At 35.9% G+C, this 16,371-nt stretch overlaps 2 protein-coding genes across 7 annotated transcripts in view; both read left to right on the plus strand.

Moving 5' to 3' along the window:
* Positions 1–16,371, plus strand: part of CFAP47 (cilia and flagella associated protein 47) — a 492,283-nt gene that overhangs the window by 184,210 nt on the left and 291,702 nt on the right. For all 6 annotated transcript variants that reach the window (XM_041740236.1, XM_041740239.1, XM_041740237.1 and 3 more), the window contains 2 exons: positions 6,388–6,469; positions 8,248–8,334. In XM_041740236.1, coding sequence (XP_041596170.1) covers positions 6,388–6,469; positions 8,248–8,334 — 169 coding nt within the window. The remainder of the gene's footprint in view (positions 1–6,387; positions 6,470–8,247; positions 8,335–16,371) is intronic.
* On the plus strand, positions 14,358–14,681 carry LOC121482342 (cytochrome c-like). The gene has a single exon (XM_041740242.1). It carries the CDS (start codon positions 14,358–14,360, stop codon positions 14,679–14,681), a length of 324 nt encoding a protein of 107 aa, XP_041596176.1.

Below are 16,371 nucleotides of genomic sequence, written 5' to 3' on the forward strand. Positions count from 1 at the left end.
CTTCCTAATCCTATATATCTAATCTGTTTGAGAGAATGATAAAGATTTTATCAGCTAACGAAAATAGCACAGCTGTGTGTAACTTTGTCAATTATTTTCAATACCACTGACTTATTCATAGGTGAGTATACCTCCCTAATTTGTGTGCAAGCTGGGGGCAGGAAGCACATCTCATTCATCTGGCATCTCTAATACCCAGGGTCCTTAATAACAAAGAATGGGGCCAATGTTCATTAAATATTTATTTATTAACATTGTCTTTCACAGAGCTTGCTTTTTGAGCTTGTGTGGTGAAAGGAATAAAACTTTGAAATTGGGTCTCAGGATAGTCATATAGGAATGGAGAAAATGTTGTGAAATATGAAAAATTAGGGATAAGAGAAGATAAGGTAAAGCACTTGAATTCCAGGAGAAAAGGTGTAACCAGTGAGAGAGGATTAAATTGGGAAAAGATGGAGTATATACTATGAAAGTTATACATTGAACTTTATTGATAATATTAAACTGTAAATTCTTAAAAATAACTAATTATTAAGGCATTTATTCCCCTGTATCCATATCAGTTTGCCCTGGCTGCCAATAACAGACTGGAAGGCTTAAACAACAAAAATTTGTTTTCTTACAGTTCTGGGGGCTGGAAACGCAAGATCAAGGTGTTGGCAGATTGGTTCTCTCCTGAGGCCTCTGGCTTGCAGACAGCCACTTTCTCTCTGTCCTCACATGTTCTTTCCTCTGTGTGCACATACCCCTAAATGTCTCTCGGTGTGTCCAAATTTCATGGTCATATGTGGACACCAGGAAGTTTGGATTAAGGCTTATCCTAATACCTCATTTTATCTTAATTGCCTCTTTAAAGGCCTTGACTCCAAATATAGTCACATTCTGAAGTACCCGTGTAAGGATTTCAACATGTGACTTTTGAGGGGGGAAACAATTCAGCCCATAAAAATGTCATATGTGTTGTAAAAACTATTTTGAAAACAGGTATTATATTTTGTAATACATTTTTATCCTTATATTTGAAAGAATATACTTAATGTTTCTTGTCATTTGTGCATGGTATGGAATGAATTGAGTCTCCCTCTAATTCACATGTTGAAGCCCTAACCCCCAATGCAACTGTATTTGGAAACAGGACCTTTAAGAATGTAATCATGGTTCATGATATAAAGATGGGACTTTAAGCTGTCTGCAAGCCAGGAAGAGAATGTTCACAAGCAACCAAATTTTCCAACATCTTGTTCTTGGACTTCTTGTCTCCACAACTGTGAAAAAATAAATTTCTATTGTATATGCAGCCTGCTGTATTCTGTTATGACAGACCAAGCTAACACAATGCCTAATATCCTTTGATATAATTTCATTTATTTATATGCAACAATAATTTTTATGATATAATTAACTTTCACTGAAAAAAACAAAGTATTTTGGTTCGTAATTTCCATAATATAAAACTATAAAACAGAAGCAGAACAAAACCACTATGTATCCTGCATTGAAACTGTAATGTAGGATATCACATAATATAAAACTATTATAACTCTTTCTAATACCATTGATTTTTAAATAAATTTTTCATTCACAAAAATAAATACACTTAGGAAACCAACTCACCTCCCTTTATAATTAAATTTAATTCCATTTGTCATTTCATTTCTTTTATCTTTAAAAAAATTATATCCTTCTTACTTATACATGACCACTATGGTATCTTATTTAATGGAATTGCATCTAAGAATGAAAATATTTTAAAGCAGCAGTCTAAGAGTGATTCTGGGAGAATTCACTGAAGTTGGGTAAAAAAGCATGGCTTTTGAACTAGGTAGATGCAGGCTTAAATTCTAGGTCTTTTGTACTCCTGTGACTTTCCACAAGTTAATCTGTTTAAGCTTCAATTTCAATATCTGTAAAGTTGAAGATAATTCGAAACTTGGTTAACAATAGAGTTAGAAATAATAGAGTAAGTATTACATGACACACTGTAGATAATGAGGAGGAGGAGGAGGAGGAAGAGGAGGAGGATGAATTTAAATACAATAAACTGTGATCTATGGCTTTCATATGCTAAAATGTTTCCCTAAGTTTCTTCGATATGATAGCCATTAGCAACATACTGAAAACTGATTCTTGTGATACCATTGTCACTGAAATAGAATATTTTACAAATCTGTTGCTCTATTAGAGAGAAACATTTTATTGACATATGTCCAGAAAACCAATATTTATCAAGCGTGTCTTTATTAGATAAAATAAGTACATTTTAAAAGGTTTTGTAATTTTAAAATTGAAAGTACATAACTTTTGTTTTAATTTTACCATGTCCTACTCTTGGTCCTTGATGATTGATTTATTAAAGTAAATGCTTTAATTCAATAAGGCAAACATTCTAATGCTATTTTTATTTTAGAAGGTTAGTTGTGTTTAGAAGACTTTTCTTTTAGAAGGTTTTAATTATAATTATTATTTACCAAAAGAAAGAAAGTAGTGTTCTAATATCTAATGAAGTATTAACTGTGAATTGAAGGAAAAGGTTCAGACACTTAAATAAATCTTTATTGTTTGTGCATTATAGAAATGAAACAGTTTCCTGATAGTGTCATTAAATTCTGTGGTACTTGGAATTGTCATGTTATTCTTGCAGCACTTTTGTTGGTTAGCTCCCAGTGAGTGGTCTTGACATTAACATGGTAGTTTCTGTTTTGACATTTTATGGTGTGAGGACACAATTATGGAAGAATGATTTTGGACTTAATGCCAAGCCATTCAAATTTATTGTTCTTTTATCAGCAAATACATGCTTATCAGGATATGTCAACCGTGATAAAATTCCTCAATATTTAAGTATAGCAATATGGTTCTTAAAATTGAGTCATTGATCTAAGATTCATGCATATGTTTCATCATGCAAATAAGTGTACTAAATTCAAAGTAATCATAAATGTTATTAGCTTTCACATTTGAATTTGATGACAGTGGGTAAGGACTTTTATACAAGTGAAATTATATTGATTTTGTACAATAAATGAGAAATTCAAAAATCTTTAGAGATCAAATTGAGAATTTAATAACTCATTACATCTAATTTTATTATGTTCTACTTAGTGTAAACCTGGAAGAAATATTCAAATGGAAAACCTAGATTTTAAAAGTGTGATTAAATCAATTAGGCAACTCAACACTCTATAAAACTACTGAGCAGACATAATAAAATCTATTGATAAAGACAATCATAAATACTGTCTTAGGGACTGATGAAGTTAGGTCTTGAGATACATTCAAAATGAAAAGAAGACAAGTCTCATGTAGGAGAGGAAAAGTAATTTCCCCTGTACCCTTCTAGGTTCTTGGATGAGACCAACCTCCCCCCCCCCATAATAAAAGGACAGGAGGAAAAGAATTTAATTATGTATGTAAGTACAGTGGCACCACAAAGATTTGAGACTCAAAAGTCAGCCAAAAGATGAGGCTTCTATACCATTCTGAGCTATGGAAAAGGGTAGGAGCCTAGGGCTTTAAAGAGAGAAGGGGGCCAAGAGGGGGAGGAGGTAATTCCAGAATGGTGAGAGGAGGAAGTATTTGTTACATAAAGGTTACCCTGTCACACAGATAAATCTCTAAGGTGAAAAAGTTATCTCCTCACAATAGATCTCTTCCTGGTGGGGCCCCTTTTCTAATGTAAATTTTTAAAATAAATGTGTGTTTTCCCTTACAAAAGGGTGACTTCTACCCTGTTTTTAGAGCTTCTCCCTTTCTGCAGATTCTCCAAATAATTGGCATGCCAAAGAGGTATATTTTGGGATGGAATATTCTGCTACCCTTCACTTCATAATAGTGTCGGTAAAATGCTGTGAAAGAACAAAATACACCTGAGTAAATTTTAAAGCTCTTATCAGTCTTATTTTGGAATTCATGAACTGGGCAGCATCCAATCTAGCAGACAGAAGGAAGCTGAAGAGCTGTACAAGGCAAGAGATTTTATAGGCAGAAAGAAGCAAGAACAAGGAAGTCGTACTTAGAGTATGGGGAAGCAGCATATGCAGTCCCAAAATGTGCCACTTTGGCATGGGGATTATTTTGAGCTGAAGGCCACTGAGTCCCAGCAGACTCTGGAAAAGCTTTTTACCTCTCCCTTAACTGCCTACAAGCATTTACAGAGGGCCTGTACCAGGAAGAGAACGATTACCAGAGATAACTTTTTATATCAGACTTTACTACCTGGCATGGCAAATGATTGTTTACCAAACATTTGCTCTTCTAGTATTCCTGTGAATTGTCTTCCTCCCCTTTGAAGACCCAGGCCCCTACCCCCTTCTCGTTACCTTTAACTGTCTGACTGCCTCTCAGTCTTCACGTCTTTGTGGGGCTCTCCTAGGTATGTAATTAAATCTGAGGGTTTTTTTTCCCCTCTTAATGTATCTTATGTCAATTTGATTGTTGGACTAGCAAAAAACCCTAGAAGGTAAAGAGGGAAAAGTTTTCTATTCCTACAGCACAAAAGCAGATTGGTTATTGCAAAGTTACTTTCTCTAGGAGGGATGGTAGGAGTCTGTCAGGCAGACTACCTAACTAATGCTGCTCAGGGGATTCCTGATTGACTGGTTTAAGATTCCATTTCTGGGAGAGCCAAAATCATAATGAAGTTAAATCTCAGTTTGGTGACATGGAGCTTAGCATAAGTGACTCCATTTGGGGCCTATTGTCTTTAATAACGCAAACAATTCATTCTCCATTCTCAACATTTTACTGAGGGCCTATCCTCTGCTGGCCACTATGGAATACCAAATGAATATCACACGGTCGCCTTCTTCAAGAAGCTTTCAGTTTAATGCTTCCCTGATAATTTTTCTTAGGCTTTCAGTAGCATTTAATAGAAGTGATTATTTCCTTCTGAAATCCCATATTTGCTTTGGATGCAAGGAAGTATTCCAGCTGCTATATATGTCTCTGAGCTGTCTTTGTTTTACCTCTAAGATTTCAACCTAATGGACCATCATATCATTTGAGTTCTTAAATATGCTTTAGGTCAGCTACTCCTGCTAAGGAATAGTGTTCCATTAAAGTTAGATATTATTTAAATCTATAATAATTCCAGTGTAGTGAAGATTCATAGGAGTAATATAGATGCAGATGGGAAATGCCTGAAAATCAAAGAGAAGGGATGGTGTTTGACCTTCAAACAAAGGAGCTTTATGTATGCAGCACTATTTCTTCTACCAGCTTCCCGTGGCCCATGGCCAAGTCAAACTTAACAATTCTAGAACTCTGGTCTCTCCTTTTACCCTTTCTTCTCATTCATTATGCTACCTTCCAGGTTTGAGCTTTCAGAATTATCTAGAGGCTTTTTTCTGCCTTTCCTTTCCCCCATTTTTTCAGTAGTGATAGGACTGCAAAATGTCTACAGAGTTGAGTACTAGATATGGCATTCTCTGATAAGTGCTTATGGTGGGTGGCATTCTATGCTCACCAAATGAGTTAGAACTAAATGTTTAAATCCCTGCTAGGAAACACTCCTGCCAAAACTGGGTTAAACTCTGTGAAAGTAGCTCTAGTGGTGATAGGTGTGCATATAAAGACTTTGAATAAAAATATTTCTCAATATTGGCTCAATCGGTTGAGCAATCAATTCTTGATTTCAACTCAGGTCATGAACTCAGAGTCATGAGATGGAGTTCTGTGTCAGGCTCTGCACTCAATGTGGAGCCTGCTTAAGATTCTCTCTTTCTGTCTCTCTCTCTTACCTCTCACCCCCCACTCACGCTCTCTCTTTCTCTCTCAAATCAATAAATCTTTAAAAAATATTTCAAGAAATATGCCAACTAAAAAACTATAATCTTAAATGTGATAAATTATATATATTCATATATATGCTTTTAAATGTATAAAATAATATAAATATATATGTGCTGCAACAGATGTACTCTACAAATTTGTATAATCAAAGAAAATAGATGATGGATTATGTTATATTGGGGGTTTTCTGTATTCAGGTATGTGTTGTGGCATTCACTGAGCATTGGGTGACTAATGGTCTGTTAGATGCTTTATTGTATTCAAACTTTTCCCAGATATTTTCCAATTTTATAATGTTATGCAACAATAAAATGGTTAGCCAAGTCCTATAAGTCTCTATTCCATTATCATATAAGGATAGATGTGGCTGGTTGTAGGCACTTAGTAAGTTCTTTCTTATTATTAATTCTCTAAAGGAAACATCATATGCACATTTCATTGTTAAGGGAAGGGTTAAAGCTAATTGTATAAATTTTAAATTTAAAAATTAAAATTCGATACACATATAAACTATGATATTGAAATAAAGTTCAAATGCAGGTGGTATGCAAACTGTATTATACAATGATAATTTGGATTTTTCTTTTTTGATTTTAGCACTCAAGGAGCATGTATTTCTCATGTACTGCCAGAATTTCTGCTTGAACCAGAAGATTATAAAAAGTGGATTGAAATTACAGTAAGGCAATACAATTTCTAGGGAACAATCTGCACAGTTATTAAATTGACTGTTCTTTGGTCTTTGTTAGAAGATTTCATTTTAAAATACTGATATTTTTATTTATGAAATGTCTTATGGATTATGCCTCTCTGGACAGCTTATTTATGTGTGTGTATAAATATTTAAATGTGTATATATGTGTATATATATACATATATGTATATATACACACGGACATATACACATATTTTTATATCTGTCTAAAAATCTTTGTGGAGTTCCTATTGTTGAGGAGCAAGGATATCCTGTTCCCTTCAAGGTTCTTCTAGCTAGACAAAGAATAGAATTGACATGAAACAGATTAGCAGGAGAAAATCAAATTTAATAGCAAATGTAAGGGGAATCCACACAGACATGGAAATTCCAAAGACAAAATGGGGTATATATGTGTCATTCTGAACTAAGGAGAAGGGGTAGGGGTCTAGGATTTCAAAGGGAAGGAATGCACCTCACCAGGTGCTAAGAAGAGTAGATGTTTGGTAATTAGATGTTTGCCCTGCCATACAGATGGGTCACTCAGGTAAAATCTATCTCTGCTAACAACCCTTATTCTGGGAAAGACTCTACCACCACCACCACCAATTTAAATTCTTCTGTGAGTTAAGGCAGAGGCAAAAGTTTCTCTTGAGCCCAGAGTGTCTCAGTTGCCTTCAGCTGAAAATAGTCGATATGCCAAAGTGGTATGTTTTGAGGGTACCTGTCCTAAATTCCTTCAAATTCAATATTTGTGCCAAAGTGACCCACCTAGCCTGCCCTTGGCCCCTATGCTATGCAGAAATTAATATATGGCTTTCTTAAATATATAAGTAATTGCTTCTTTTAGGGGATCTAGAAATGAATTGTGTGTGCTTATGTAAATGTTTTCTTAAATTTTTAGAATATGTATCTTCCAAGGAAAATACAAATTTAATTTCCCCACCACTTGCCACTTCCCTTCCTTAGTTAAAGGAGAGAATAGGCAGAAATTGAGCAAGACATGTCTAGTTATTTTCAAAGTATACAGTTCATTTTATGGAAACCTATTGAAAAGGGGAATTTCTTAGAGGAGCCTGCAGGCTTTGAAGCAACTCTACTTTAGTTGTGGCTCTGTTACTATACTCAACACATGATGCAAGCAGGAGAACCAGGGCTTGTCTTTTTTTTTTTTTTTAAGATGTATTTATTTATTTGGTGGGGTGGAGGGGGAAGAAGGGAGAGGGAGAAAGAGACTCTCAAGCAACTCCCTGCTGAGTACAGGGCTTGATGTGGGGCTCCACCCCATGACCTGAGCCAAAATCAAGAGTCAGATGGTCAACCAACTGAGCCACCCAGGTGCCACCAGGGACCTGTCCTTTGACACTCTGCTGAGTTACAGTGGCTTATCCAAAGGATGTGTTTCTTTTTCAGGCTCAGAGTTCAGAATAACTTTGCATCTCATTCTGCCACTTCTGTCACCAAATAAGCTAGTAGATACATTGAGTGGATAAATCTATAACCTCAGTAAGGGGCTATGCATTCCAGAAAGTTACCTCTGTTGATAGTTTCTGTAACCGGTGCATGAGGAATTAGAGATCTTGATGAATGTATAGATAGGGCATGCAAAACTTTGTAAAAAGAAAGAAAGAAAAAAAAAAACTTATATGCTAAGTAGTTAAAATTTTGAACTTATATTTGCATTGCATTTTAATTAACATTGTAATATTTTTTCCTTAAATTCTTCCACTGATACCTTGCCTGCATGTTCCTGTATACCTAAGGAAAAGCATTATATTGTTATAGATATGAGTCAGTTTGAAGCCTGGAGTAAACGGTCATGGACAGATGTATTCCTTCAGATATACAAGGTAACATCTCCACTCTTATTCACTGCTGGTTGTTTTGGTTGATGTACCTGAATAGTGTATTAGTTAAGGTATAGGTGATACTGCCAATTAAAGAATTCAGAAACATAGTGGCTCCAATAAGATAGAGTTTTTATTTTTCTTTCTCATGAAACTGTTGAGAAAAAGGTGGTTTAGAGACAGCAGGGTGTGTCTTCCAGCCTCAGTACTGGGCTTTCATCTCTAGGACAGTTTCTCAGAACAAGAAAGAACACATCAAGGAGTAGTGGAGGAAAAGTAAATACCATTTAAGGATGTCACCTAAAAGATGAATCATTTCCTTTGGGTAGAGTTTAGTCGTATGATTGTACCTAGCTGCAGGGGATGTTGAGAAATGTAGTTCCTAAAATAGATAGCAATGGTCATATTCTGGTACTAAAAGGAAGGGTTAAAGAATGGATAATAGTGAAAATTATGGTTTCTACCTCTGCTACACACTAGACTCTTGCTATAAATATTATTCTGGAGAGATATTTACTAGGAACCATCCCCCAGTAGACGAGACCAGGTTTTGATGAAACTCTCCAGTTAACTTCATGCCAAGTTGCATGTGTAGGTAGATTAACATAGCATAAATTATTCCTTCGACATCATGCTCCTTTTTTTGTGTAAAAAAGTGCTGACTTCAGTCCTGAGAATTATTTTCTAGGCTTCTAACTGTGGCACCGCAGAGCTTCCCCACTAAGACTAGTGGAGGCTCTTGCTCTGTCTTTGCAGGTTGAAACCACAGGTAAGGTGAGCTGTGGGACAATGGTGTTAAAAAAATGAGGGAGAAATTAAAGAGAAGTAGCAATTAGTCACTGAAAGGAAAGGACAAAACTAATAACTAAATACTATATAGTTTATGTCAGACTCTTTGTCACCAGAGGCTTTTTAAATGTGAGCCTGTTTACTCTTCACAAGCAATAATCTTTTTTTTTTTTAAGATTTTATTTATTTTTTCATGAGAGGTACAGAGAGAGTCAGTGACATAGGCAGAGGGAGAAACAGGCTCCCTATAGGGAGCCAAATTGATGTGGGACTCCATCCTGGAGCCCCTGGATCACACCTTGAGCTGAAGGCAGACACTTAACCATTGAGCCACCGAGGCATCCCTAATCTCCAGTTTTGAGATGAGGAAACAAAGGTCCACAGGCATACATACTGTCTTCCCAGATCACCTGATTTTAACCATATAAAACCATGTCATGTAGATAAAGCTTATCTCTTCTTTGTTCTCTGCTGGGGCACAGAAACCAAGGCTCTCTCGCTGCTGTCTGGTAGCCAAAAGCCTCCACTGCAGTCAGCTACCCAGCCTACCCTGTAGAAAGTTCCTTCTGCTGCATGATTCTTACTCCTTTCCTCTTCTTCTTCCATCAGCCTGCCCTGCCTTTTTTGCAAGATGTCAAGGGGAGAAATCATGTTTTTTCTTGAGTAATTCCCTGAAGGATGTATGAGGGTATTTGTGATTCTCAGCCAAATTTAGATTTGGGAAAAGACCTTTTCTTTTCTGCTTTCTTAACTCCAGTCTGTATCATCTGTAATGTTGCCTGCTGAGAAAAAGGAGCAGCTCTAAAACAGAAGGGCAAAAAATGCCCTACTTTATGGACAAACTAGTCCTAATTTCAGTTTGTGAGCTTTATTCACTTATTCATTCATTTATCACTGCATGCATTGATAGATATGTTTGGGGTAATAAATAATAATAATAATTTATATAATTGTTAAATAATAATAATAATAATTTATCTTTCCCAACCTATAAGTCTGTGAATTTAAAAACCAAATGTTACTTGTAAACTCAGAATTTGATAGTGTGTCAGCTACATAGTATATGCTTAACAAATACTTGTTGAATAAATCAGTTAACAACTATTATGGTGCAGGCACTGTACTAAGCTCTAGGGGTACACTTGATATAGTCTGTCTCTTCTAGGATTTTGTGTCCTGAAGTATATAAGTAACTATTCATATATAATTACAAGGAATGATGAAACTGCTATGATGAGGTAAGCCCAAATAACTAAGGGTCAGTGCACATAGAGAGGAACCTACCTTTCCTGTGCCTTGGGGAAGGTCCTAGGGAAAAAAACAAAAACAAAAACAAAAAACAATTTAACAATTTAACCTGACCCTGAAAAATGACTAGGAGTTTTCCAGGCAGGGTAAAGGGTTGGAGCATAGGTGAGAGAGAGAGTGTGTGTGTACAATTTGTAAGGAGGTTGTAGATGAATTTTGCTGGGGAGCAAGACAGTAACATTTGTCAAGGCAAAGGGAATTAAATGTGGAAATGCCTGAGGTTAGATATGTTTGATTCTGAGGAAGAAGCACACAATGGCTGGGGGTAGGAGGGATAGACTGTGATCCCAGTCACAAATTAGATCATAATTGACTTCATAAGCCAAACCAAGGAATCTGGATTTCATGGACTTTAGCCCAGGGTCAGAGTACTGAGCTCCTAAAGGATTTTAAACAGAGGCTGACATAATCCGCTTTGCATTCTAGAGAGATCACTCTGGTACAGTGTGGAGACTGTTTGGGGGTGTAATTAAGTGCCTGGTACTGGGAATACTGGTGGTAGTGGGAGAGATGAGAAAGGAGCAGCTTTTGTAAATATTAGGAATAGAACTCAGTCTCAGTAGGACTTGGTGAATCATTAGATCTTGATGGGTGAAGGAAACAGAGAGGTAAAAGACGACAGTGGGTCTTACTGGAGTGACTGAATGGAATTTGATCCCAGTCACTGAAATGGTAAGACAAGGGATAATAACAGGATTTTGTTGAGAATAGAGGATGAGATAGGGCAAGAAAGCATAAAAAAATAATTTTGGTTATGCTGTATTATGCTACCCTGTATACCAGGTGGGTATATCCTTCAGTCAGGAAAGAGATCTGGGTGGCAGCACAGATCTGGGATTCTTCATTGATTCCATATAAAGTCATAGGAATAGATAAAAGTGCCCAGTTAGATCATTTGCTGAGCTGTGTTTCTCCATGTCTTGTGTCCAAAGCCTAGGTAGCTCTAGAATCTCTATTAAATCAGAAGCAGACTGGCAATTTCTCCTGCAAAAGCAAACAATGTTGTTGAGATGAGTTTCACAGGTTGGATAAATAGATGGTGATTTTCACACAAATTCCTTTAGATTTTCATTTTCTCATTCCTAGAGGTCATGCATGTACTCCAGGATTGCCTTTGTCAGTTCTTCTTGGCTAAAAGTTTGAATAATAGTATACAACTTGTCTCACCCAATTTGATTTTGTGTCATTTGGTTACTTTTGCTTGTTAAATTTTCATGTTTAATTGTTGCTGTTTTCTTGCATTATATTCCCAATTCACAAAAATGTATTGATGGCTAAAAAATGGGTCATTGAAGCACAAGAGAAATTGTAAACAATAACAGAAACACTCAAATTCTCAATGCTGTTTTAAGTGTAAATATAAATAGGGCTCTCATGTGGATATAAAGGATGAATCTGTGCTGAAAGAAGTGAATGTGATATTTTTACTGAAGAATCTAGACAAGAAAATGATGATCAGTAATAAATATCTGAATAATAAGTTTAGGTAAACTGTTTATTCATTTGTTCCCTGTGTATTGTCTGCCATAAAGTTGTGTTTTTTTTTAATAGTGGCACAATTGGGTCAAATATTTTGATATTTCTAAACAAAGAACAGTGATCTTTATGGTTAATTTAAACACATTTTCCCCAAACCAATTCAAAATACTATAAAATTAGAGTATTTGTTGCTAAAGGTAGATAAGATACCAGTTATACTCAGGTATTATTTAGAATTTCATGTCCCTATAGAAGACAAGCAAAGATAGTACAAGGGATCATATTTGTGAGGAATATTTATTTATTTATTTTTAAAGGTTTATTTATTCATTTTAGAAAGAAAGTGTGGGGGAGAGGGGCAGAGGGAGAGGGAGAGGGAGAGAGAGAATCTCCAGCAGACTGCACACTGAGTGCAGGACCTGATGGGGGCTCAATTTAACGACCCTGAGATCATGACCTGAGCCAAAACTAAGAGTCAGACACTTAACTATGCCACTGAAGTACCCCTGTGTGGAATATTTAAAATGAGCTTCAATAAAACATGGTTGGAAAGTAAAAATGATGACATTCTTTTATTAAATGGCTCTGTAGGATGTGCCACAATATCAGTGGCATGCAACATGGAAATACAATTATTCTCACATGTAATAGCAAATATTGCGTGCTTTGGTTGAATATAAGGCAATGTATGAACACATTTGCATGTGTGATAAATATATGCAAAAGAAAGAAATATATGATGATGTTTTATTCTCTATCAGTGAAAGCCCATGCTCTTGGAGGAATGATTCTTTGTCATTAATTTAAGATTAATTTATAATGTAACCAGGAGAAAATCAGTTGGTGGTACATATTAATAGACGATTAGCCATTGATCACAAGAAAGGGTGTTGCAAATGAACCCTTATTCATAGGGAAATGTAAGTCATTAAAAAATATGTTTCTGTTGTGAATTCATTGTTAAAGGAAATAGAAAATTTTTAAGTACTGTCAATCTAAGGCTACTGAGTTACCTAATTGCTTCGTGATCTCTGTAAATTCAAGGTCTTTATTTCCAATTTTGAGATGTCCTGATTATGAAAGGAAGGTCACTCTCACATGCATTTTTCCAACAATAGTGAGATGAAATACAGTATCTTCCTAGCACTGATGTTTTTCTGCATTTATCATTTTCATTATTTTAAGTGGCTAGTTCAAATGATGCATCACATGATGCTTTCATGTCTTGGACATATACCTATAAGATTTGAATATCATTATTTTTAAGGTGGTACAAATCACTAAAGCATCAAAAGTTTGGCTTTTTCCCAAGATTAGTTGGGGAAAAAATGTATTGAACTGTTGAATTGACAGATAATCTGAATATGATCATGTAGTTTCTGCACAGCTGAGTTGATAATTGGGAGCTGAAATCCAGCCTACATGCTGCTCATTAAGGCTATGGACACTATTGGAAGCTGTGTCTCAACAATTAAGGGGGGGGGGGCTTTTACTTTAAATAAGGATACCATCAGGACAACAATTTCTCAGAGAGTGTGCCACTTTCTAATTTCCACAAAGATACTGTATAAGTTATTGAGCTCCTGACCGTGGAAGCTGAAGAAACTTTTCCCAAAGATGAATGCCACTGAAAAGTAGAGTACTATTATCTTTAATGCTATTTTCCGAGTTGAGTGTTTTTACTTTTGGCTTTTCAGTGTGATTTGATCATGAACCAGCTTAGCATTTAGTTGGTATTTGAAAGAAGATGAAGTAGACTTTAATAAAAAGATATCTCCGTAATTTCTGGCTTCATGTTAGGCCTCACTATCCATAACAATCAAACTGAGCATCTATTCTGTTAACCTGTAATTATGAGGTAGGATTTTCTCATTTGGTGGACATAGCAAGAAAAGAGATTACTGAATATATAAAGTGATATAGCTCAATACATTAATCATCTAGGTAGATATAAATACCTTGATAGAGATTGTAACAATATCATTCATCTCACTGATATGAAGCTATAATTATTCTCATTTTACTACTAACATAATGTTCTAAGTATCCTGTTGAATCTTCATTTTTTAATTACAACAATTGGTGGTCTTTGTGGTTTCTTAATGCATATTTAGTGGTCTCTGGGAGATAAAATTGGGAGAAACAGACCTATAAAGTTTAAAGAAAAGATATCATTGGTTAGGAACCCAATATCTATTTTAAAACCCAGTATTTAAATAGGTAAGGAAAGAGAATCCTGCAAAATGAGCTTGAAATAGGCAAAAAGATAGCAGTAATACTTTATGGTATCATGAACAAGGAGGGAAGAAAATCTTTGAGGAAGGACGTGTTATCAGATGAAATTGAGAGGTTGCTTAAGATATTGATTTAAAACTGTTGGTTAGAGAGCAGGACGTCCAGCTTGCAAATGGGCTTCTTCGTTTCATGTGTGACAGAAAAGCTATTCAAAAATGGGTGATGTTGAGAAGGGCAAGAAGATTTTTGTTCAGAAGTGTGCCCCCAGTGCCATACTGTGGAAGGGAGGCAAGCACAAGACTGGGCCAAACCTCCATGGTTTATTTGGGCGAAAGATTGGGCAGGCCCCTGGATTTTCTTACACGGGTGCCAACAAGAACAAAGGCATCACCTGGGGAAAGGAGACCCTGATGGAGTATTTGGAGAATCCCAAGAAGTACATCCCTGGAACAAAAATGATCTTCGCTGGCATTAAGAAGACAGGGGAAAGAGCAGACTTAATAGCTTATCTCAAAAAAAAAAAAGCTACTAAGGAGTAATAGTTGGCCATCACTTTATTTATTACAAAACAAAAATGTGTCATGACTTTTTTTATGTGTACCATATCTAAATTGATCTCATTGACCAGAATTCAGATCATGAGTGGCTGATAGAATGTTTCTCTTGGACAGTCCTGATTTAAATAAGATTGGCTTCTGGTTAAATTAATATGATCAGTTTTTTGAACTTTGATAGTAATTCTGGTTTAGCAAGTGCTGTCACTGTTTTCCCCTTCTAAAAAATATGATTGGAATTGATTAAGGATGTGTAGCTTTTCACAGAGATGGTAAATGCCACCTCCAAATGTATAGATTGGTTTTATATTTAGATTTATATAACGGTCATATTAATATATTTAAATACTGAGGAAATCCCTTCACTGTCTCAGAACAGCAAGACTCAGCTGTGTTTCAAGCTGTATTCCCTAGCCTGTTAAAGGCAATGGCTGAAGATAAGCTGGCAGTGTCCAGTTTATCTTTTTAGTCTTAACTATGCTAATTTAATTAAAATTCTTTGCATCTAAAAATAAATAAATAGATACATAGATAGATAAAATTGTCTGTTGTATTGGACAACAAAGATGCCAAAGGCACTTTCAGGGTGAATGCCCGAAATGATTAATTAGGGGAAGGTTATTAGATGGACTTTGGTTTGATGAGCAAAAGGAATAAATGTGGAGACAGTAGGGTAGAAAACTCTTTCATGAGTTATAACTGGTAGAGGGAACAGATAAAAGAATCAGGGAGAAGCCAAGTTTGGGAGAGCTCTCTAAAAGCTGAGTGTAAGTAGGCATGTTTTGATATTACTAAAAAGGAACTGGTAAGAAGGGAGGAGTTAAGGATCCAAAAGCTAAAAAAAGACAACTGATGCAGAACTATGCCAAAGATGATGAGTAGATTTGGTATCTAATGCAAGAGAAGGGATAGCTCATCCATTGTGGTTATAGAGAAGGAAGCAAAGTGAGTGTCGATGCAAGAACTTTTGGACAAGTGGTAGGACACTGCAGTGTTTTCATTTAAGATGTCATCCATTTGCTCTTTGAAGTAGTGATGATGGATCTTCTGAGAAAAACTAGCATATAGGCTGAGAGGGAAGGAGATCTGATAAAGAGATGATTAAGGAGCCGGGAGCCGCTATGGGTAATGGGAGTGAGAAGACAAGGGGAAACAGATCTCTGGACCTGCAGGGCTTTATCTTTAAATCAGGAACAGGTGCATCCTGGGTTTCCTGGAACCCCTGTAGTGATTGATCCCTGTGGATGGCGTGTGCTGTGCCTTAGAGCTGAGGTCAGATTGCTGCTGTGCCTTCCACCACCAGGAAACTCCCCTGTAGATTCAGTCTTCTCTTGGTGCTTTTCCTCTATCTCCTGTCTTAACTGAAGCTTATGTATTCACCCCCATATCACATCCAGGTTGTCCTCTTTGGTAGGGGCTATTGATGAGCAAACTTGAATGCTTCTTTTTAAATATGCTTTCTCTATTTGCCTTTTAAAATTATTGTTGTTTTTGTAATTCTTACTCTGTGGACTTAAATTATATTCCCTTTACAACAAATTTGTGATCTTGATAATATTTAGACTTAACTGCAATAAATTTTGTTGGTGTGATAAACATTTATGGTATGTTTGAGCAATGTTTCTTATATTCTTCTATTAGATCAAAGAAAAGGTAAACTTCTACAAATTAAATC

The sequence above is a fragment of the Vulpes lagopus genome, chromosome X, assembly GCF_018345385.1.
Source record: "Vulpes lagopus strain Blue_001 chromosome X, ASM1834538v1, whole genome shotgun sequence".
Classification (NCBI taxonomy): domain Eukaryota; kingdom Metazoa; phylum Chordata; class Mammalia; order Carnivora; family Canidae; genus Vulpes; species Vulpes lagopus.